Below are 24,686 nucleotides of genomic sequence, written 5' to 3' on the forward strand. Positions count from 1 at the left end.
TGGCAACTCTATACATGATAGCCAGGAGAGCCATACTTCGTAACTGGATAAATTACAGCCCTCCTACCCTTCAAGAAGTTACTTCAGAACTTGCGAAGCTTCTCAATAGAGACTCCATCGATGCTCGGATTTTCACTGGCCTTACTCGTAAATTCTACATGACATGGGACACCTATATCTCTATTACATACCCAACGTTCTCCTGCTCATCCTGGATTGACTCTCTTTTTCACGCATCTTCCCCCAAGTTTTCATCCATTTCCTGTACGCCTACCCGACTCTCTACACTTGCCATTCCGCAATGCCTTTCGGTTAATGTGCTATAGCCCTTGAACATTTCCCCTCTTCGAGTCTGAGTTGACCTTACAAACAATTGTCTTTCACTGCTAGGTACTTTAGATTGAGTGCCCCACCACTGCCGTGTCTTATGGTGCGGGTGCGCCTTTCCGTGCACCGGTACTTTCCCCTTTTGATGCAGAGTGTCTCTGGGAATGCTGTTCATGCCTCTTTATCTATACACGGTGAACTAAGACATATAATGTTTATGCTATATATTGTTTTTTCTCCAGACGTGAACGTGCCTCCCATATATTTTCTCATAGGTTTCCCTCCCTCTCTCTCCCTCTCTCTCTCTCTTTCCCCCTTCCTCTTTTTACCAGCCTACCTTTACCCTAATCTCTCTCTCCGCCCCACACCTCCCCCCTTCACCCCTACCCCCTCTCCACATGATATCCTATCCCAGTCCCTCTTGCCATCGGATTTGATTTTACTAGATTTTACTGGTACTCTGGATATCTGGTTTAACTGCAGTATATATTTGCTCATTTGAGTTTGTTTACTGAACTTTCTGCTACTTTGTTAATTGCAAAAAAATTTTCAATAAAGTTTATTTAAAAAAAAAAAAAAAAACTGCAGTTTTAAAAATATAGGGAAAAGCTTTTGAAAGAACATTGGTATATTAAAACGAATTTAGCAATTGGGGTCACATACTTTTAAATCCATGCAGTCGGTGTTCCTATCTAATTCTACAAACACAGATTATTGATATCTTCTTCTTTGATATTTGTTATGGATTCTAGAAGTAGAATTCATAACTGTGGGAAGTGGAATCCATAAAAATATTAAAAGGAGATCTGTGTTTGTAGGATTAGACAGAAAAATGCATGTTGACCGCATGTGGTTTTACATACTGTATTTTAATTGTATTAGTATTGATAGCGAGCTTTTTAGATTATTTTAAATGTTTTATAATTGGATTTGAAGTTGCATTGTAGTTTATACCCAGGAGGATTTTATATAACCATTTCCTCAAGATAAGTTCTTGTAATACACACTAGCCGAATCAGTTATTTTTTTAATGGTCTTCTGTTTTCGGCAAAAAAAAAAATGGCATGGTAGTCCCCCTGCTCAAAGTGTGTCTAGCCCAAAAACTTTTTTGTATTAAATACAGTGGAGGAATAAAGCACCCTGTCTGGTTTTTACTTTTATATGGAGCTGTTGCAGAGATTTTAACTCACTTTCTATCTAGTCCACAGTGGTTTCACAAGAAAGGAAGTGAGGGAAAATGTACATTAGGGGCATTGAAATACAAACCTGACAGAGGATCTAGCCTTCCCCTACTTTCCTAAAAACAACATGTACATATTTTTTTATGTCTGTCTATGCTGCTGTTGGAGAGTTTTACTTTGTTAGGTAAAAATTATATTTTAGGACAGGAAGTGAAGAAAATTCTCTTTAAGGGTGTCCAAGATCGCTTTAAAACCCAATAGTGCGTTTTAAACACCTCTCTACTCTATCCAAAATTAGGAAATAAGTTTTAGTACCCTTCAGCTAACTATTCGAGTTGCACAAAGTGCTATAGTGAGTGCCCATGCAAGATCCAGTGACCAAAGCAACATTACAGGCCATTCTCATTGCGTGGGGTTCGGGTCTGGTCTCCAAGGTTTTACCAAGGTTGCCCTGATCCAGATGAACTGCTTCTACTGTGGTTTGAGAAGACATGTTGATTGAAAAATCCGAAGAAAAAAAATGAATAGTCTACTTAAAGCGGAGTTCCGGCCACAAAAAAAATTTTCAATGAAAATACCCCCGGGACAGTCAGGGCTAGTACATTCCACAATGGATAGCCTCTGATCTGTCCCGATTCGCAATTACTTTTTAGAAGAAATACTTACCTTGAAAATTTCTTCTCCAGCGCTGCCATCTCGGGTGTGGGCAGCTGAAGCCAGTGCGTCCTCTTCTCCCAGAATGCGCCTGCACCGGCCCCGCTCATCACTTCCGGTGCGGGCGCGTCATCCCTCCACAGCTTCTGGGCATGCCCAGAAGCTGTTTAGCAGGGAATGAGGCGCCGCACCAGAAGTGACGAGCGGGGCCGGTGCAGGCGCATGGATTCCTGGGAGCGATGACGTTCAGCTCCCAGGAATCAATGCAAAGAGGAAGTGACGACGCGGGCCGCGGCCGCAGAGGGAGGAAGTGGAAGGAAGGTGAGTATATTTAGTAAAAAAAAAAAAAAAAAAAATCATAATTATCCATTTCTTTTTCAGGTGACTAGAAGCAAGCGGATGGCCCAAAATCGACTATGTCAATTTTGTGTCCGGAACTCCGCTTTAAAGTAGAACTTTAGGCAAAACTTTTTTTTTTTCATTTTGGAAAAAACAAGGGAGGGTTATAACCTCTTTCAAGTTTTTGTTTTTCCACCATTTGACCCATTATGGAGATTTCTCTTCACTTCCTGTCTCATAGCAAAACAGGAGGTGAGCGTAAATTCCTGCAAATTAAGAAAATTCCTTGGGGACCCCCAGGTCACCAGAACTAGTATCCCCATTGGAAGATTTCCCCTCGAATACTTTTCTGGGGACAACCCAAAATTTGGGATTTTCTTTTACTTTCACTTTCAATGATAATGGTAAACAGGACAAATAGAGAGAACAAAACAAGAAAAAACCTCTGCGCCAGCCCAAAAATTCTTAACAGTCAAAGTGCGTTCAATCACAAATTATTACAAATGAACACACTAACAAAGTGCAGACCAACCAAAAAATGAAAAAAATAAAAATAAATTTGGCGGGGGGGGGGGGGAGGGGTTTCCCTCCCCCCCAAAAGACCATATCAGACCCTTATCCGAGCATGCAGCCCGGTAGGTCTAATAAAGGACTTCTCAAAAAGTCTCGTCATTTTATACACTACACTGTCTTTTTGGGGTGAATAGGTAGGGGTATAATGTACCCCATACTCATTCACATAGGTGGGGGGGGGGCAGGATCTGGGGGCCCCCTTATTACAGGGGGCATCCATATTCCAATAAGCCCCCCAAAACCACTGTCCAGAATAGTTGTTAAGAGGGCTTTGTCCCCATCAACATGGGGACAAGGTGCTTTAGGGTGGGGGGGTGCAGAGTCCCACGTTTTTTTTTTTACTTTTTATTTTGGAGTGGGGTTTCCTTTCAAGATCCATAGCAGACTGAAAGGGCCTGTTTTTTTTTTTCTTCATTTTGGCGTGGAGTTCCCCTTCAAGATCCACAGAGCACAAGTCGCACTACGAGTCGGATAATCATGATCCGACTTCCATTCAAATCAATAGGCTCCCATAAGGAACCATTGATTTTGAAAAAAAAAAACTGTCTGACATGGCTTAACGTTGTATGCGGCTATGCCAATTACAGCTTGGGGCCATAGAATAACATGGAAAGGCATTTTTAAATTGCAAAAAAAACGAAAAAAGCTGTAAAAACGCCCCGTGTGCATGAGGCCTAAAGGTTTTGTGGTGACATTTGTGGTTAAGCTGCACTTTGTTAGAGTCTTGAGGACAAATACGAATAGCGAATCTCCTTAACATGAGCACAGACAGCAATGAGAACTGACAGGTGTTTTAATCCCTCTCCACTCTAGCCAAAACCAAAAAAAAAAAGCTTTGCCCATTAGTTGCACTTTAGGCTAAGAGTGATTTCTCCGTAAGGCAGAAGAGGTCCATCACCTTTTAGTGATTGTAAAGGATCAACTTGTAATTTTGAATAATAACAAACATGTTATACTTATCTGCTCTGTGCAATGGGTTTGATCAAGACCATGCTCCGAAAAGTATAAGGGGGCTGGGGAGAGCTGCATGCAGAAGGTTTTTAACTTAATGCTTAGAATGCATTAATATGGATGTAAACCCCATTCATGAAATCTGACCTGGGCACATATATCTGTAGTGTTTAGTGTTTACTTATCCCTCTCCAAAGCCCTAACTCCCATGTCTTTCTGCTGCTCTGTTCCTCTGTTATGACAAGTCCTGGCACAGGAGAAAAAAGCAGCTGGAAATTTCTGTCGGGGTGGGTTCATAGAGATAGATTAGCAGAGAGCTTGTCAATTCACAGCACAGCTCTGCATGTTTCTTCCTTCCTCTGCCTATGTGGAGGGGGAGGGTGGTGTATTTCCTCCAATCAGCTGTCACACAGTGTATGCCAAGACTCCACACCCAGTGCTGGAACAGAAAGAAACATTTCTAACATGATGTTCACTTTCTAAATAGTGTAGAAAGCTGAAGACAAAAGATTTACAAAAAAAAAAGTATGTAGGGAGATTTGTTTAATTTTTATGTATCATCTGAGGCTGTTTTACTTCACTGGGTATATGTGAGGGTTTACATTCACTTTAAGGTAATAAACCATCAGACTTTACAACCACTTTAGGACACTAGCAAAAAACTTAAGTCTTGTGAAGTGGGGTAGGGTTAAAGAGGGGATGCCCGGAGAGTATGTACGTAAAAGCCTGCCAGCGTCCAATCACCTGAAGACACTAGAGGGGCCACCAGCAGGAGGAAGAAGGCTCTAATTCCCTTATAATACTGTCTTCAATTTGGGAGACCTCGCACACAAAAAGATTTTGATGAGAGAGAGCGAGTCTGGAGATGGGTAACAAAAATGGTGAAAGGTCTGTCTGAGAGATGAAACATATCAGGAAAGACTTGAGGAACTTAAAATGTATAGTTTGAAGGAAATCAGGGAAAGGGGAGACGTGACTGAAACCTTTAAATACATTAAAGGGGTGAATAAGGTTCAGGAGGGCAGTATTTTTAAAATGAAGCCAAGATCAAGAACATGGGGATATGACCTCAAAGTAGGAGGAGGAAAGTTGAAAACGAATCTTAGAAAGTTTTATTTTACAGAGAGGGTAGTTGATGCTTGGAACAGTAGGTGGATTCAAACAGGCTTGGGACAAACATAGAACTATATTCAGTCAAAAAGTTAACAAAAAAACAAAAACAACATGTATAATTTAAAAAAGGGCAGACTCGCCTATAACCCAGGGTCTATGAATACCCAGCCTGTGTCCTGTACTTTACCGATTAACATAAAAAGTTTGGGCTTGGCATACACTTTAGGGCTACGTCACAACCCAGTGTTTTACAACATTACTACAGGTGCAATAAGGCTTCCTGGTCACAGCATACTTAGGAACCATTGTAGGAACAATTAATGCCACCTGTTTGTAGCATTGGTAATTTAGACATTCTCAAGAGGCATCCCCATTAGACATCAGCAAGGGAACCAAGGTCACGGATTCAAAATGCTGATAATAACATGCATATACCATAGTCTACATTTTGAACAAAACCTTTCCAGACAGAAGAGACTCTTTCATTAGTAATACAATGTAAAATATCAGCTACATTTTGGCTGGGGCTATTTATTCCTGACAGTTAACATTTCAAACAGATTGTTAAATTGGCACAGAATTCCAAAGGAAGATAATTTATACATCGTATTAATAAAGTATGCAGTGAGCGCACTGCTTGCTAATGGCAAAGTAAAGTGTAGAAGTAGGGTAGTCCCATGAGAGACAAGATGATGGCACTTGAGAAGTCAGTCTATATTTGGAACATATATAAATATGTACATAGTACCATCATTAACCAGCCATTCCAAAGACTTAACACATACATTCAGCCATATGCCTATTTCCAGACATATATCAGGCATAGTCGCCAGCAGCTAATTGTCTGGGGGTAGTTCCATCCCAGATCAAATGATTCGATATTTGATAAGCTGGGATGCAAGATAAAAGTTAAGTAAATAGTTACCAAAATTCCTTTTTTATTATCCATTTATCACAGGCATTTCCAAGGTTGTTGGTGTTGTGACATCCTTGATAAAAATACATTTTATCAGTATTATGCAGTTCATTTATTACCCATCCGCACAATATTCTGAAAACCTATGTAAAGTAAATCACTGTTAACATGTCTAGATTTTTTTTTTTTTTTTAACTATACCTGTACATTTATGAAATTCCCTCTTTATAATTAAAAGATAAACAGTGCGCTGTTAGTGACGACCACCCAAGCACCCTATGGCTTCTGGCATTTTTGGTTTTCTGTATACCGCTGAACAGGCAACTAAAGCCAAGCAGCATGGCATCCTTGTTCATTCCAAAGAATTAAACTGAATATTAAAAAAACAAACAAACAAAAAAAAAAGCAATACAATTAGATGCCCTGATACTTGTTGTAGGACCTGCAAATATCCTGTGCAATTGCTGACCAAACTATGGTAGGCATATGCACTAAGCTAGACATGTTCACCAAGTGATAGCCCTCGGGTATATCGACTGGTACTGAGAACTGCTTTTTAGGAAGGCAGGGGTAGTGAGTAATGTGCATCCAATACCCAGTGGTACTACAGCATTGCAGGGTACCTTACACATAGCAGGGGGAGGGGGTAGTTGCTCTTGTTCCATTTTCCTATATCTTTTATCCCATAGAGTCTGTTAGGTGGGACCGAAGACTCACAGAAGGCATTTCCTGGAGTGGGCCTGGAGAGAAGTGGCAGTGCAGAGGCATTGTGAAGGGAGGGCTCAGAAATGAAAAAAAAAAGTCCAGAAGTCCTCACTAGCATGATGGTATATCCTCAAATCTGTAGGTAGGTGGAATCGGGAATATCCCTGACCATCAACATCACACACATACATTGAAATGCCTAAAGACAAGCAAAACACCATGGTACTGGCAAACTGGGATTTTCTAGCAACTAGGAGGCCTGCAAGCACTACAATAAGGACTGGTTGAAAAGCAGAACATCTGGGTAAGAAGGCTGCCCCCTGTATGCATTTTGGCAATTCACATTTCGGGTTTGTTCACACTATGTGCAGAGACTTCCGTTTTCCTGCACTAGAAAAAATGCAGGTGCGCAAGGGCACAATCAAGGAAAACTATTATTTTCTATGTGTCCTGGTCACACTAAAATACTGATCTCATGTGTAGTGCAAAGTTGTGTGGAAATCTACAGCATGTCTGCATTTTTCTGCAATGCACACAAACATGCATAAATGAAACGCACCCCAAAAAACACAAACAAAAAATGATACTGATCATAGGTGTGCGCAGCCTATTGCATTAGGGTGTGCACCCCAAAGTTTAAATACACATGCATGTGTTTGCCTACATGTATATGGCCCCGGTACATTACTCTCCCTGCTGGCAAAGTGAAATAGAAGTGTGTGGCACGTCTCTTATGGCAGAGCAGGTCCGAGGGAGATCTTTCCCATCTCCTCACTGGCAAACAGAGCGATAATGCTAATATGCCCTAGGTGATTAGGGTGTGCCCAGGCACACCCGGCACACCCTGTGCGCACGCCTATGATACTGATGGATATAGGGTACAAACATGTGAAAGAAAACACATGTTAACTGTTGTCAAAGTGCAAAAAACTGATGAAAACGCACATAACAACTGATCTCAATGCATAGCTATACACAGCAAATCTGTGCCTTTTCATGAGATTTTAATGCAAGTATAATGTAAATGAGCCCTTAAGGACCAGTAGAAGGAACCTCAGCCACCGGTCTAGTGCTGGGGGAAACAACAGCGAATGCCAAATAGATCTAGTATAAAAAAAAAAAAAAAAAAAAAAAAAAATCGCCCTATCCTGGTACAGGCTGCCTGTTGTCACCATCAGATACTTGCACCAAAAGATCATCAGCCAATCAATTTGAACAGCATGTCACATCTACACTAGCTAGAATATATTTTTCACATTTATTAAATAAATCTGATACAACACATTTTAACAAATGTACTGTATAAAAATAAAAGGCTACAGTCATGGCCAAAAATATTGGCACCCCTGCACTTCTGTCAGATAATGAACCACTTTGCCCTGAAAATTGTTGCATTTACAAATGTTTAGTCATTCTGATGTTTACTTCATTTGTTTGTATTGGCATGACATATAAAAGTGGAGAAACAATAAGCACAATCTGACACATTCCATGCAAAACTCCAAACATTAACTGGACAAAATGATTGACACCTTCTCAAAATTGTAAGAAATAATTGCATTCCAAGTTTGTGATGCTCCTGTAATTTGTAATCAAAGTCACTTGTATCAGATAACAGGTGCTGACAACATAGAAATCACACCAGAAACCAGTTAAAATTGTGAAAAATGTACTAAAACTTTCTGTTGTGTGTCTCTGTGTGCCACACAGAGCATGGAAAAGAGAAAGAGCAGCAAAAACTTGTCTGAGGATTTAAGAACAAAATATATGGAAAAGCATGGACAATCTCAAGGTTACAAGTCCATCTCCAGAGATCTTAATGTTGCGGTGTCCACTGTGCGCAACATTGTTAAGTTTACAGCCCATTGAACTGTAGCTAATCCCCCTGAATGTGGACATGGCTATTATTGTATAATATATTGTATATTATAAAACTTATGGATTCTACTTTAAATTAATTGTGAAAAATAAGATTGTGGGTGTACGTAATATTCATTGATTGATACACTGTTGATTGATACTGTCTGCTAGAGCAGTGATATCCAAACTGTGGCCAAGGGGCCAGATGTGGTCCTTTTGCTTGCTTTTATCTGGGCCTTGAGGAAATATTTTCATCCACTAATACCAACAATGTGGCAGAATTCCTCCCAATGACACTAAAGATGGGGCAGAATTCCTCCTAAGGACACCAACAATGGGGCCCAATTTCTTCCCATGACACCAACGATGGGGTGCTATTCCTCCCACTGACACCAGTGATGGGGCATTGTTTATTCCCACAAACGTCGGGACCTTTTCTACTCCCAATACCCTCAGTCTGTCCCCCCCCCCCCCTTAAGTATGAAGTACAGTACATTGACCCTTTGTTTAGAAAGTTTGGAAACCCCTGTACTAGAGTGTAAAACTAGATTTTATTAAAGAAAAAAAAAAAGGCCAAGAAAATTGGTAAAAATAAAAGTCAGAATTAAAACTTGTGAAAGCATTTTTCCTTCTTGTCATTTGCATTATTTCTATCTTTGTTTTCCTATTGTGGCAGTCATGATTTAGAATAGAATAATTTATATTGCCAGCAACAAAAACTACTGAGTACTGTCCATGATACTTGCACTAACATCCAAATTTTCATGACAAGCTTTCGGGGTGTACTCTCCAAGGTCCAAAACACCTAATTGCTGGCAAAGAAGTAAGAAAAAAACAAGAATGGGAAATCTGTGAGGCTGCAGCTAATAAACTGGATCCTGTAAAGTAGGAAAGGTCTCCCCCTGCTGGACACTTAATGAGCAGCAAGCACTGGAGGCCAACGGGAAAACAAAACTGCACTCATCATGTTACCAGTTAAATACCTTGGTTTGTGGCTTGACCAGTTATCAAAACAAATGCTGATAGACCTTAGAAGGGGTGAATGGGAAGAATGCAGCTGTTAAAATAAGGACCCTAAACACTTGCATTCATTTAAGTCATTACCATTGTAACTAGTGAAAGAAGTTGAAAGAACTTCCAGCCTATTATCACCACTCTACCTGATAATCAAATGGTAAAGTACCATGATTGTTGGTAGTTTATAAGATAACTTTTTTACCTAAACCCAGTTACTCACTAGTTGAATTTATCATGGCAGTCTCAGAGACCTTTAGGCTCTGTTCACACTAGTGTGACTAGGCAGTCGCGCCATTTTGAGTGCAACTTTAATGCAACTTTACACTTTTCGGCACTCAAGTTGCAAGAAAGTCGCATCAAAGTGGACAGGTCACACTAGTGTGAACAAAGCCTTACACACAAGCAATGGAGGCAGAAGTGGCACCCACCCCCTGGCTCCTGCATTGTGCAGCTCATTCCTGGAGGTAACGCTGAGAGAATGCAGCTTTTCCATCTGTTCTGTATCAGGAGCACTGTCCAACTCTGATGATTACACAGGGAGAGCAAGGCTCACCAAGTGTAATCTGCAGGACATCCCCTGATGGTATTTGAATTAGTGCTCATTAATTCATTTTGCTATCACAGGCTGTTAAATCAATCGGTCACTGGTTGAAGAATATAGGCTTAGTGGGGTTAATCAAAGTATGCACACTGGTCACATACACATTACAATCTGATTGTATGTTTTTCTTACTATGTACCAACAATGATAAGCAATGATCTACTGAAGCATTCCCTTCAATGTATATTCAATCAGTTAGGCTCTTCAATGTATATTCAATCAGTTAGGCCCTTGCACTACATAGTTCTTGGTAAGTCTAAAGGAGATTGGTTTGGGGTGGAGCTTATATTTTCTTAATGATGTCCAGTACAATGAAAGCATCCTCATACGTTTTACACAAGATCCTTACCTGTGGTTCATATTTTTCTACTGTGGCCAAATGAGAGGAACTGTCATAGCCACCAACAGCATAAAGATTACCATCTAAAAAGATCATAAACATAAAACATACATTGGTTGATTTAGGTACCATACAGAGACTATATATTGGGTCTTCAATCTGCAAATGAGTATTTCATGTTAAAGATACAAGGCTGACCTAGTGTTGCCACTCGGACATATCTTCGTCTGGTGCTCATGGCAGCAATGGACGTCCATGTTCCTGTGAGAGGGTCATACCGCTCTGCACTGTAATCAAAACAGAATGTTCGTTTTCTGTGAATTTAGATATCAAAATTAAACACTAAAAGAAAACCTGTCAAGAGACTACTATGTAGGCTATCACTGCTAACCTTCATTTCAACATGTTAGTTCCCTGGGTACCATGCTGATACAATGGCTTCCTGATTCACAGACCTAAAAAATGTTTGAGAGCTTTTGTATTCACTTGCTGCATGCTTTTGCTTAATTCAAAGTACTGGAACCCTGAATTAACATGCTGAGCAGGCAGCCAAAAAAGCAGTTACTGTCTGCCTGGTCCAACATGTCAGTTTTAAAAGATTCTAATGATCTATCTAATGCAGTGGGGATCAACTTTCTTGATATGGGGGACCTCAGACACAGCCTCTGACATTTTTAAAGGGCTGCACAGAAAATGAATGAATATTGGGCTGCACAGAAAATGAATGAAAATTGAGTTTTAGAGACAGTAGACACACAACAGGATATAGTCAAAGACTAATAGGATGATACAAGAGATGGTCAGAGACTGCGGACATGATACAAGACATGGCCAGAGATTGTGGACATAATACAAGACATGGCCAGAGACTGTGGACATGATACAAGACATGGCCAGAGACTGTGGACATGATACAAGACATGGCCAAAGACTGTGGACATGATACAAGACATGGCCAGAGACTGTGGACATAATACAAGACATGGCCAGAGACTGTGGACATAATACAAGACATGGCCAGAGACTGTGGACATAATACAAGACATGGCCAGAGACTGTGGACATAATACAAGACATGGCCAGAGACTGTGCACATAATACAAGAGATGGCCAGAGACTGTGGACATGATACAAGACATGGCCAGAGACTGTGGACCTGATACAAGACATGGCCAAAGACTGTGGACATGATACAAGACATGGCCAAAGACTGTGGACATGATACAAGACATGGCCAGAGACTGTGGACCTGATACAAGACATGGCCAGAGACTGTGGACCTGATACAAGACATGGCCAGAGACTGTGGACATGATACAAGACATGGCCAGAGACTGTGGACCTGATACAAGACATGGCCAGAGACTGTGGACCTGATATAAGACATGGCCAGAGACTGTGGACCTGATACAAGACATGGCCAAAGACTGTGGACATGATACAAGACATGGCCAGAGACTGTGGACCTGATACAAGACATGGCCAGAGACTGTGGACCTGATACAAGACATGGCCAGAGACTGTGGACATGATACAAGACATGGCCAGAGACTGTGGACATGATACAAGACATGGCCAGAGACTGTGGACCTGATACAAGACATGGCCAGAGACTGTGGACCTGATACAAGACATGGCCAGAGACTGTGGACCTGATACAAGACATGGCCAGAGACTGTGGACCTGATACAAGACATGGCCAGAGACTGTGGACCTGATACAAGACATGGCCAGAGACTGTGGACATGATACAAGACATGGCCAGAGACTGTGGACCTGATACAAGACATGGCCAGAGACTGTGGACCTGATACAAGACATGGCCAGAGACTGTGGACCTGATACAAGACATGGCCAGAGATTGTGGACCTGATACAAGACATGGCCAGAGACTGTGGACATGATACAAGACATGGCCAGAGACTGTGGACCTGATACAAGACATGGCCAGAGACTGTGGACATGATACAAGACATGGCCAGAGACTGTGGACATAATACAAAAGATGGTCAGAGACTGCAGACCTACCCTGTCAGCCCCCTGGCTATCTCTCTACTAAGTTATTTAGTGGTAGTATGTAGCTCCTTACAACACCCATCTTTGCGATTGATTGTTATTTATAGCATGTGTAATACTGTTCCCCTTCTCTGCTCCTCAGGGGCCTCCCTCTAAGGCCATTCACAACACCCATAGAAATAGTGTGCTCATTGTATAATGCAGTCTTATCCCAGTCGATGTATAATGTGCCATTTGGGTGTTAGGATGCATTTGTGTACTGCTGCTATGCATATCTGCTGGTATACGTAGCACTGCTATTTTAGTTGTTCTACTGTGCCGTAGATTGTTTTGCAAACTCTGTTAAAAAAAACTTTAATAAAAGTACTACCTGATTTGATAAAAAAGAAACTGCAGACATAATGAAGAGATGGTCTGAGATTGCAGACATTATACAAGAGATTGCAAACATACTGCAGAAAACTCTGAGACACTCTGAACATGCTCTAGGAGTTGTTGGAGACCAGGGACATGCTTCACAAGACAGTTATTGACTGGAAACATATTACACGAGACTGCTAGAAATCATTGCTATAACAGGGCAATAGGGAAACACAGATTAGTGTCTGCAGGGGTGCAGAGGGCCACACAAAAAGGGCTGTTGGTTTGTCACGAGGGATTTAATGGAATAAGGTTTGGCCATTCTCAGATATAACGTGTGTTTTGTAATCACTTAGGAAATGTGACCAATTGAAATAGGCTATGGTTGGGATTTACATATTAAAGGGCATCTGATCTGGTAAAAAATACATAATGTAACAGCAAGCCTCAGAAAGCTTGTTGGGCCAAGCATTACCAGTGTACCAGTGTCCAGGCTTGTTACCAAAGCAGCGTTGCTGTAACGTACAATACAAGCATTGGGGTGCAACGGTGCCATTTTTTCTTTAATTTACCTCAATTGCTTTTATTTACCCCTTATCATAAAGCACTGCAACACACAATATGCATTAAAGTGTGGTGAACTGCATTGCAAAAAAATCCAGCAGTTATTACATTTTTGTGCATTGTAGCCCATTCATTTTCAATGGACTCCTGGTGCAGTGTGCTGCAATGCACAAAAATGTGTGTGCTGCCGCACAGTGTAGTATAAATGGACCTTTAGACCCGCTTCACACTGCCACGACTTGTCAGGAGACTTGGTCGCCTGACAAGTCATGCTCCATTCTGTGCAATGGAACCGTTCTAATCAGGGCGACTCAAGTCGCTCCTACTTAGAAAAAGGTTCCTGCACTACTTCGGGGCGACATCGGAGCGGCTTGCATTAACTTCCATTTTAGAAGTCGTTTGCAAGCTGCGATGAAGTCGTGCCGCACGGGGCGGCTCAAAGTTGGGGAGACTGAGTCGCCCCAGTGTGAACCGGCTCTTAGTCTTCATATCAATTCCTGTATGGCCCCATTAATCCCAGGCTCGGAAAGTTCATGGGGCCTCGAAGCCTCACCAGGTCAACATTAAAGTGGAACTAAACCCACTTATCCTTTACAACCAAAGAAGCTGCCATCTTAGCCTCTGTATGATCTTCAGTTATGGTGCTGCGCATGTGATCAGTTATGATACCAGCTATTTCATGGCTTGACAGAGCACAAGGAACTGTGACAGTTATCATTCATGGCATGCCTTGAATGTAAATATTTTGGGAAATCATTAAAGTGGAACTTTGGAATTCAAAATTAAAATGGGTGGACAGGCAGGATTTTTAATGCAGAAGAGACATGCTTTGCCTTTTCTGCATTAAAGCTACTTACCTACCCGTCCCCCCTTGTATAGCAATGCTCAATCTGCTGGAACTCCAGGGCAAAGATGTCAGCGGCCGGATGGGAGTTCTGGCGATGGCGCATTGCTGGATTCAAGGCGAGTGAAGTTCCGCTTTGAATTGATGGGTTTAGGTCTGCTTTAATCCCCACCATTTACTGGCACAAAACTCTGTCCTATAATTTAGCTGTCATGACAAGGAAAAGTATCTAGTGCAGGATGTAATCTCAAAAGGACTTGAGAGGTCTTCAAGTGGAACTAAACCCTTCAATCATTTCAGCCAAGGAAGCTGCCATCTTGGCTGTTGTTTTATCTTTAACTGCCATGGTGATGCACGTGATTAGGTATGAAACCAGCCATTTGATCGATTGACAGTTTGGTGGAGAGCACAACCAATGTGACAGTTACATTCCGGAATGTAACTTTATTGAAAATAGTCAAATCATATAGTTACATAGTAGTTGAGGTTGAATAAAGACAACAGTCCATAAAGGTTTAAACTTTGCGGTGTGTGTGTCAATGACGTATTCATTTCCCATAACCCTGAATGGTGTGATCTTTGAGATGCATGTCCAAGAGTCTTTATAAAGTAACTGTACTTCCCGCCGTTACCACCAATTGTGGAAGAGAGTTCCACATTCTTACCGCCCTTACAGTGAAAAACCCCTTACGTAGCTTAAGGTTAAACTGTCTCTCTTCTAATCTCACTGTCTGGCCACATGTCCTCTTACACTCCTTGAGACTAAATCGTTTTTTTTCCTATGCTGAGATCACCATTGAGGTATTTGTAAATCACTATCCTGTCCCCTCTCAGTCAATGGATTTAGTTCCACTTCAAGTACAGCATGGTCTTTGTTTCAGGACAGGGAGGGTTTTAAAGGCATAGTTCACCTTTACTCAAAGGCTGCCTATGCAGAAAAGTGAGGTTAGTAAATAAAAACAAGCTTTGACCAGAGTTGAATATTCTCTTACTATAGATGTATACCTTGAGAAAGCCTGACTGGAAATCTTCTAGGACATTGCTACAGGACGTTGCGCAGCGAAGCCTAGTGTTACTGCTCACCATCATCACAGAAGTGAGCTCTTTCTCGAATTTAAACTCCCTGACATGTTCTCTCTCTCCCCTGATACAGTAGCTCTGATTTTGACAGCCCGCTGCTGTGATGGTGAGGATGAGCAATAACACTAGGCTTCTCTTAGCAACATCCTAGGAGTTTTTAGACTTCATGAGGTACATAAATGGCTTACACCTATAGTAAGGGCATTATTCAACTTTGGTCAAAGCTGCACAGTTTGTTTTTATCTACAGATGTCCCTTATCTGCATAGGCATTTTCTTTTTTTTGGTAGAGATGAGCCAACCCTCTAAGGCTGATGCCTATAATCAAAAGGGCTCTACAGTAAGTATATCATAGGTACTTGAAGGTACAATAAAGGGCCTGAATTTCAGGTCAAGTTTACTTTACCAAGATCACAATACCTGTTTAGGCAAGAAGCACCATCATAGCCACCTGCAGCATAGAGCAGACCATGAAGTACAGCAACTCCGAGGCAACTACGACGGGTTCCCATGGAGACTTCTGGCTGCCAAGTGTTTGTTACAGGGTCATATGACTCTACAGTAGCAAGATCAGATGTTCCATCATATCTATTGCATGAAAAATGGCACGAACATAAGTTAATTTTATAGGGAATCAACATTTTCTATGTCTGCTGCAATTAGTGTCTGCAATTCTTACCCTCCTACTGCATACAGTTTGTTCCCAATAGCTGCAACTCCAACTCTGGCCCTTCTTGTAGACATTGATGCCACCATGTGCCAGCGGTCAGTACGGGTATCATATGCTTCACAGTCACCATGTATGGCAAACAGGCTCCCACCACCTGCAATGCAACAGATACAGACCTGTGCGGTAGGAAGACGTTTTCTATTTGTAAACAGCATAGGTTTTTTTAGGTCCCATTCACACGGCCAGGTAGCTGTGGGCGCCAGATTCCTGCAGCAAGAATCGGCAGAATCTTGCTTCTGGAATGACCGGGTTATGCAATCAGCTGCGTTCAACCCAGATGTCCGAGCCGGAACGCAGTCATCTTCAGGTTATTAGAATTGAAAATCTGTTTGCAATATTTGTCCTTTAAATAATGTACCATGAAGTGTTATGAATAGGGTTAAACGTTTTAGCTAATAACAAAAAAGTTCCTAAATTAACCTTTTTTTGAAATACACACCAGTATACAGTAAAGAAAAAACATTTTCATTTTTAATTTAATTTTGTTTCCATGCAAACTTCTAACTCAGTTATGCTGCTGAACATCTACATAGTGAAAAGACTATTCCTATAACCCTCCTCCCCGACTAAATCCGCAAACAATCAAATAATCATCCTTTGTTTGTTTTAAACTCAATTTCCATCGGATTAAATCAACCTGAGATGATTGGCCATGGAAGAACATTACTGATTGGTTTGCATCAATCTGCAGCATCAAGATATTTTGCTCATGAATTTCAGTTGATCCGGTGATTGGGTTACATAAAGGAAACAGAAGCGGTCAGTAACTTAGAATCGTAAGTTCCGATCAGATTTTTATCTATCAATCAAAATCTACTTTCCAGTGTGTGGCATATTGATCAAATAGGTTGTCGACTATAAATTAATTATTCCTGCAGGAAGAGATCAATCGGAAAATAAATTGTTCCTTTAGTGAAGCAGGTATGACCACTGATACTTTGGCAAACAAGTTTTATCTTGATACTGCATGATGTGTGAATATTTCTGCAACTAACGGTGTAAATTGTTTTTACTCTGAATGGCTTTATTTTAAATCTTGGTTCACAAAAGGTATTTTAATTGAGGGCACTTAGCATGCATTTTGATGTTCATGAATGTCTTCATGTCTCAGAGAGAAGGATGTTCTGAATCGAAAGGATTAGTACCCACCAGTGCTTGGGTAAAGCATTCTCTTTGCTCCAGCTCAGGCTGTCCTGAACACTACCTGGAATATCTGGCCTATTGTAGATGCTGTAGACCTATTGGCTTTTATAGCTCCTCTTGGCATCCTTCCCTCTTACTGAAATCGCATTTGAAAGTCAGGCAAAGCAGCATTTAGGGCCCTTCCACACTGCTACAATGAAAAAAACGAGGTAAACACGCATATACATTTTTACCGCATTGTGATGCGTCAAGTTTTTGGTGCGTTTTCTAAATTCCTGACTCCAAGCATGCAACTGTGAAACTTGGACATGTGACTCAAAATGCAACAAAAACCGCTCTGCAGGTGTGTTTTTGATGAAGTTTACAGTAATTTCAATGGGAAGAGGCACTTTTTAAACATGCACCAAAAATGCAGCATCCAGAACTTTTAGAAGGTACCCCACCCACAGTGCAATGGTGTGAAGTGTTCCATAGGATTTAAAGGGATACATTTTTCATGCATTTGTGTTCTGTTTTTTACACACCAAAAGCGCATCAAAAACTGATCATTGTGAAAGTCCTGCAAGCACTTGACACACGTCTGCTTCCAATGCTCATGTATACATGGCTAATTTGTTCTTCACAATTCATAGCACTGGGAAGGACAACTGCATTTTGGTTGCATTAGCCACAAAGGTATGACAAATGGAAGCATCAACATGCGCTTTTAAATTATATATATTTTTATCTGCGACTCGGATTCTCTATAGCAACCTCTGGAAAAAACAAACTCTCCAAAAATGTTTTCAACTCCACAGAGGAAAAAGCAAGTAGCTATATCATTCTTACCTACGGCAAAGAGCACAGTGCTGGCCCCTTCGCAGCGCCGTGGTCGTGTCCGGCTATTACTCAGGACCCCTCGCTGTTCTGGCATCAGGTGGTACTTTAGGGCCTCAATCAACAAGTCTTTACATTCTGAGTGATGGCGCACTAGGAGCTCCGTGTCCACACTGCTCATTAGGAAATCCCTGCTCAGCAACGGAAGCCGCACACATTTCATTAGCTACCAGCAAAAAGTAAAAGAAAGAAGAAAAATAATCATGTTCACAGCCTCAAGAGAAATTATATACCTTCTACCTAAAGGCACTATAGAATTTAAATTACGATGGAGAATCCTGACCCAAGTTCTACTGCAGTTATCACAGGGCTTCTATATTTGACTTCCCTTCTTTCTGTGGCTCCTACTTTTGAAATAAAGTAGTACTAAAGTTTAAACCTTTTTTATTTTAAAAGAGAAGTATGGCCAAAGCTTTTTTAACCATGCTTCTCTTGGGTCACAGGAGTGCACTAATTTCTGCACTCCTGTGACCCAGATTCGGCCAACAGCATGCCTTAGTCCCTAGATGTATGCTGACAATTAAGTCAGGATCCACCCAGATGCATGACCGGCAACTTACTCAGGCTCTCAGCAGCTCGGAGTTGCTCCCAACCCCTCCACAGAGGGGTAGAGCAGAGAGCCAGTGGCCGACAGTCACCATTCCCTCCACAGTGAAGACTGAGAACTGAGCAAATAGTCATGTGATCGCTCAGGTCTTAGTACCACAGTGGGACAGCTCCAGCACCGGACTGATGCTGCAGTCACATAGGCGAGTATGAATGTTTTTTTTTTTTTAATATCCTGCACTTCTCCTTTAATGCATTCTGTGCATTAAGGTAAAAAAAAACACCCAACTACCTGTCCTACTCCCCTCTATTAATAAAAAACTTACCTGGTTCCATATCATCTCTCCAGAACTGTCTCTGGCTACAGCACTGCTCCTTTCACTTCCTACTTTTATAGGAGAAACTGAGGGTAGCGGAGCCATGGGCTCCTGCTGCTGCCAGTCAAACTTCTGTAAACAGGAAGCAGGCGTGGCTTACCAGAGCCCTATGTGTTTATGGACACACATAGCCTGGCTCAGGACCCTATGGGAATTTACACACAGATGCCACTTTATTATGCAGCTTACTACAGGAGGTACCCAAAAAAAGGGAGCACCAACAGGGCCCGCATGGAGTGCCAGGTAAGCAAACTTTCTGTGCAACATTGCACAGAGCAGGTAAGTATAGTATCTTTTTAGTAAACAAACATGGGGTTGTCCAATTTTTTTTTTTAACATTTTGATTCTTGTGCTTGTTTGCACAGTGCTTGTAATAACCTGAACTGTAATGATACTTCACATTGTATCTTATGTGTATAACTATGTTTTGTTAAAGGAATGGAATGTATATGACTGGTATTTCTTGTATAACTAAATGTTTAAAGCTCAAATATTACTTAATCCAAAAAAAAAAAAAAAAATTATGCCTTTAGTATCGCGTGTACAGTAGAATGTAATTTATTGTGTATCATATAAACTCTTTAAAAATCAGTATGAATTATCTCTGCATCATCAGCTAAGATCGATGGGTAGCGTACAACCATTTTGTAACCTTTACAATCTATCAGGTCTTACACAGACTTTGGTTTTACCTTTATTTTTACAGTCTTTATCCTTATCAATCCTCTTATTTGCATTTTTACAGGGTAATGCACACACATAAAAAGACTAGAACTGATTAAAATTTAATAAAAAAACACTATTGGTTTTCTAGTGCCTTCATTGTAAGTAGAAACAACCAAGCATGACCAAAAGTGCAGTGTAAAAAACTTGTCAGGTAATGAAAGGGGATAAAACATGATGTCCACGTGGGCAGACAGTCAAGACTTAAACTGCTGAACTTTCTCCTATGTTTTTGTGGATAAAGTAACATCACAATCAATGCAGTTGTATGTATTTACTACTAATTAAATGAAGTTAAATATATTTTTAAATACAGTTAGTGTGAGAGAGGACCAGCTGAAGCAGCCTATCATGCTCCACTGCAATGCACATGTACCCACAGGGAACGGGCAGAAGGCAAAGGGTGACTTATGACTCAGGTGCTGACCCTCATTATCCAGTCAGTAGGCTGAGAGATTGTTTTATCTAGTGTTAACTGTGCTGCAATGAAAGCTGTAAACCTGGTGGTGCTGTCTGGCAGAGGTGTTTATATCCCAAAACAAGTCTTTCAGGTACAGTTTTTCCCATACATGTGTGTTAACTGCTTGCCTGGAGTTCAACGTTAATCGTTACTGCTTCATAACCAGCTAATGCAATTGCTTGTATTATGTGGTCTCCTCACCCGAGGAACGTGCTGTCTTCTTCCATCCACATCATGTTTGACCCAGTTCAGAACGGCTCTGTACACTTCTTCCTCTGATGGGACATTCAGACTGTCACTAGAAATGAGGTCCAGCACCTGTAGGACATGGTGACAAAGCAAGTAAGAAAAGCGGAGCAGGTTACTTACACATTTATACATGAGATCTAAGAGTAAACACACGGCATATAGATAAATGCACTACATGGACTGTTTGTTGCAGTCCTATAATTCCAGTCTTATACTTCCCACTGAATGTTGAAGACCTGTGTATGCTATGGCTCCACTGGATTAGAAAGAACTAAGATTATAATATCTATAATGATTTTTCTGACTTTAGAACTGTTGCAGTGATTGCCTAACATTATTTCCAGTTCACTGACTGAATTTACAGGTTGCCTGAAATCGCTCTACCTCTCTCCTCTCCCTCGAAAGTCCTCCTGGCTGCACTGTCATTGGTTGCTAAGACCACCAACTTTCTAATAGCTATAACATTTACTTGCCCCAACAGTCACAGGTGGACGGCACTTCCTCGGTCTAGACCTGCTTTACCCTCATCTGCTGCTTCAGCAGTGTTCCCAGGCTTCCAGACACGCTGTAAGTATGTGGGGTAATGGTGGACTGACAGGGATTCTGATGGGGACACTGGTGTAAGGGGAGACCCTGACAGGGACTCTCATATAAGAGGGGACTCTCAGGAAACATAGAACTCTGATAGGGACTTGTGTAAGGGGAGACTCTGATGTAAGATGACTCTGATGGGAGATCCAGATGTAAGGGGAGACTTTGATGGCCTAAAATTTATTTCGGATTTCTTTGTTTTACTAAGTGCTTTCTCTGCTTTTCTGAATCATATCATGCGGGTTACAAGGAAAGCTTAAAAAAAAATGTATTTATTTCATTCATTTATGGTTTATTCATTCATTTAGAGATTTTTTTTTTTTTTTGGCCCATGACATTTTGTAAAATATAAGATGTGGCCCTTGTACTGAGAAGATTGGAGACCCCTGATATAGATAAAAGCATTCCCAAAAATCATCTGCTTATTAACACTCGTGTAAGTATAAGCATCTTCCTTATACAGGGTAGTTTGTATAGGAGTTAGAAGGGGAGTGGGAGCCGTTTAAGGCTTAGTCAGATATAGACTGAAATTCCACTTTAGTTTAAGTTATACCTTTGTTATACCTTAAAGGAGAGATCCAGGAAATATCTTTGAAAAGGACAGCAGGAGATAATTGTTACATTTTAATGTACTTCCGTGCTGTTCACTTTAAAACTCAGTGCAAGGCAGTTCTATTAATTAGTGGAATACTTCTGGACTGTGCTCTTTCTGCTTACAATCTCTGCAAGTTTCAGAATGAAATTGGTTGTTGCAAATGGTGGACCTTAAGACTGCTATTGCCTTGACTGTTTGCACTTAAAAAAATACCAGGAACAGGAACGGATGAAAACAAACCTAATAGTACTGAAGCATTGAACTAATCGACTTGCTACCCTACAGGCATAGATTTAGGTGAAGTGCAGTCCAGAAAGGAAAGCTGGGGTAAATGTATTCAAAACAAAAGTGTGGCCTTTCAAAAAAAAAAAAAAAAAAAAAAAAAGCATTTATACTCACCTAGGTGGATGTTGCATCTGTCCCCTGCTGCTTCGAAGATCAGTCTTTTATCACTTGGTTCTGGGTCTTCAGTGAGCAGAGAGCGGTTGACTGCCAGTCACTGGTCTGTGCTTTGCCCCACCAGTGCTCACATGAGTGCTGGGCTGTGAAAGGGGCAGAAGGGGCTGGCTCAGGCTCTCAGCTGTAAGTCAGATATGTGGGTGGATCCTGATATTATTGTCAGGATCCCTGCAGAGCCTGGACCAGCTCTGTGATGTCAGCCGAAAGCGGAATTTAAAAATCAAAAAACGTGCTGCGCCAGAAGGGCACAAAAATAATTAGTGATTACATGAATCAACAAGTGTTATCAACAAAATATGGTGTCCATCATATGTGCTCTGATGAAACATAAATTTTCATATAAAGTGCTCCAAAGTAATGATTAGTATATCCAGGTGATGACAGGACAGCCTCAATCCCTTGTGAATCAAGCAGGAACCACCAGTGTGTGAACTCCCTCCACCAGTAAGATTGGCCTCTCACCTTGATACCAGACCCAAACGGGCCAGCATGAGCATATCAGGGGATAAACAGACTATCACAGGTAACCTCTCCAGCCTTCACCTCCGGGGGTCGCCAGGACATAAAATACTGAATGGCATTCAGTGTTGGAGAGTAGCACCCGAGCGATCGGCGTCAGGCACGCAGGCTCCGCCTCCCTATACGCGTTACGCTTGGAGCGTGGGCTCCGTTTGGCTTCTTCGGTAGGGGTCCAGGCGTAACGCGTATAGGGAGGCGGAGCCTGCGTGCCTGACGCCGATCGCTCGGGTGCTACTCTCCAACACTGAATGCCATAACAGCAGGCACAGCTGAGTGCCCAACAAATGTGAGTTACCCCTTTATGCTCAATAAAAGCTCATTATTTACATTCAGAGAGCACTAGATCTTTGCTTTATCTTTATTTTATGTCCTGGCGACCCCCGGAGGTGAAGGCTGGAGAGGTTACCTGTGATAGTCTGTTTATCCCCTGATATGCTCATGCTGGCCCGTTTGGGTCTGGTATCAAGGTGAGAGGCCAATCTTACTGGTGGAGGGAGTTCACACAGTGGTGGTTCCTGCTTGATTCACAAGGGATTGAGGCTGTCCTGTCATCACCTGGATATACTAATCATTACTTTGGAGCACTTTATATGAACATTTATGTTTCATCAGAGCACATATGATGGACACCATATTTTGTTGATAACACTTGTTGATTCATGTAATCACTAATTATTTTTGTGCCCTTCTGGCGCAGCACGTTTTTTGATTTTTATGTTTTTGTTGTGAGGTGTGGACACAATTTGTGTATGCAGCCGGATTTATATATTGATTTATTCTAGCACATTTTATACACATTTGAATTTCACTTAGTCTTGCGCTGATAGTTTTTTCACTATATTCAGAAAGCGGAATTTAGCCTACTGTCGGCTGAATCTGGGTCTCAGGAGTGCAGAACTAAGTGCACTCCTTTGATCCACAGGACATATATGGCCAAAAGAGCTTTGGCCACACTTCTCCTTTAAAAGCATTATTCTTATGTTCCGTGTCCATTCACAGAAATAAAGCAGAGTTCAGATAAGGATTTATGTTGCTAGGCTGTGTTTTTGTTTCACCAGTTATAATTCTGTAGTAATTTACTAAAAGATTCACTGGGGTTGCAGCTGTACAGAAAAAGAAGTACAGGTGTGTTTTGGGGGGAGTTGTAGTCATACTGAGCCTTTCATGACTTGTCCTGTTATTCGACTTTATCTCACCAACTGCTGTGCAAAGATGCTGCCTGATACACAGAAATTAGTGCCTAGCAAGCATGTAAAAATAAGAAGTTACATTAAAAATATTAGCTCAGGCAAATGTTGCAAAAGCACATAATAGCAAGGAAAACACTCTATCCCTTTATAGCAGGGGTGGGGAACCTTTTTTCTGCCAAGGGCCATTTGGGCATTTATAAAATCATTCGGGGGCCGTACAAAATTATCAACTTAAAAATGTGCCGGTTATATTTGGTCAAACATTTAATTAACTCACCCCTAATGTGATGGCTGCAACTGCTTCTCTTTGGTGAGGTGTGTGATGTTAGCTGGTATTGATGATGTTGCTACTCGCAACTGGTTTTCCAGGTTTTTCTCGGTTAGTCTGGAGTGCAGTTGACTTTGTGGTGATACATTTTGAAAAGAACTGCTGGTGGGTACAGCTGGCTGGTACTGCTGGTGGGTACAGCTGGCTGGTACTGCTGTGAGTATTGCTGGCTCTGGCTGGTACTGCTGTGTGTTCTGCTGGCGGGAAATGCTGGCTAGCAGCAGTGCTGCGCTGGAGGAAGAGGCAATGTTTCCTGTATTGGTCACAGGTGGAGTGCATTTGATATCACTCCACCTGTGACTCACTCAGACTGTCAGAACGGAGTCGAAAACTATACAGGAAGCATCGGCTCCATTCTGACAGATCAGCTGAGAGACACAGACTCAGCTGCACAGGGGGCCGGACCAAATGACTTCAAGGGCCGCATTCGGCCCCCCGGCCATAGGTTCCCCACCCCTGC

The 24,686-nt window shown here is 41.5% G+C and overlaps 1 protein-coding gene across 2 annotated transcripts in view; it reads right to left on the bottom strand.

Moving 5' to 3' along the window:
- KLHL17 (kelch like family member 17) overlaps positions 1-24,686 on the bottom strand; it is a 126,430-nt gene that overhangs the window by 13,865 nt on the left and 87,879 nt on the right. For both annotated transcript variants that reach the window (XM_082274339.1, XM_082274338.1), the window contains 6 exons: positions 20,497-20,613; positions 18,142-18,355; positions 16,120-16,264; positions 15,861-16,028; positions 10,776-10,864; positions 10,587-10,660 (listed from right to left, as the gene is read on the bottom strand). In XM_082274339.1, the coding sequence (XP_082130465.1) occupies positions 10,587-10,660; positions 10,776-10,864; positions 15,861-16,028; positions 16,120-16,264; positions 18,142-18,355; positions 20,497-20,613 (807 nt within the window). The remainder of the gene's footprint in view (positions 1-10,586; positions 10,661-10,775; positions 10,865-15,860; positions 16,029-16,119; positions 16,265-18,141; positions 18,356-20,496; positions 20,614-24,686) is intronic.

Source organism: Pelophylax lessonae (genome assembly GCF_965119305.1).
Source record: "Pelophylax lessonae genome assembly, chromosome: 12".
NCBI classification, from domain to species: Eukaryota; Metazoa; Chordata; class Amphibia; order Anura; family Ranidae; genus Pelophylax; species Pelophylax lessonae.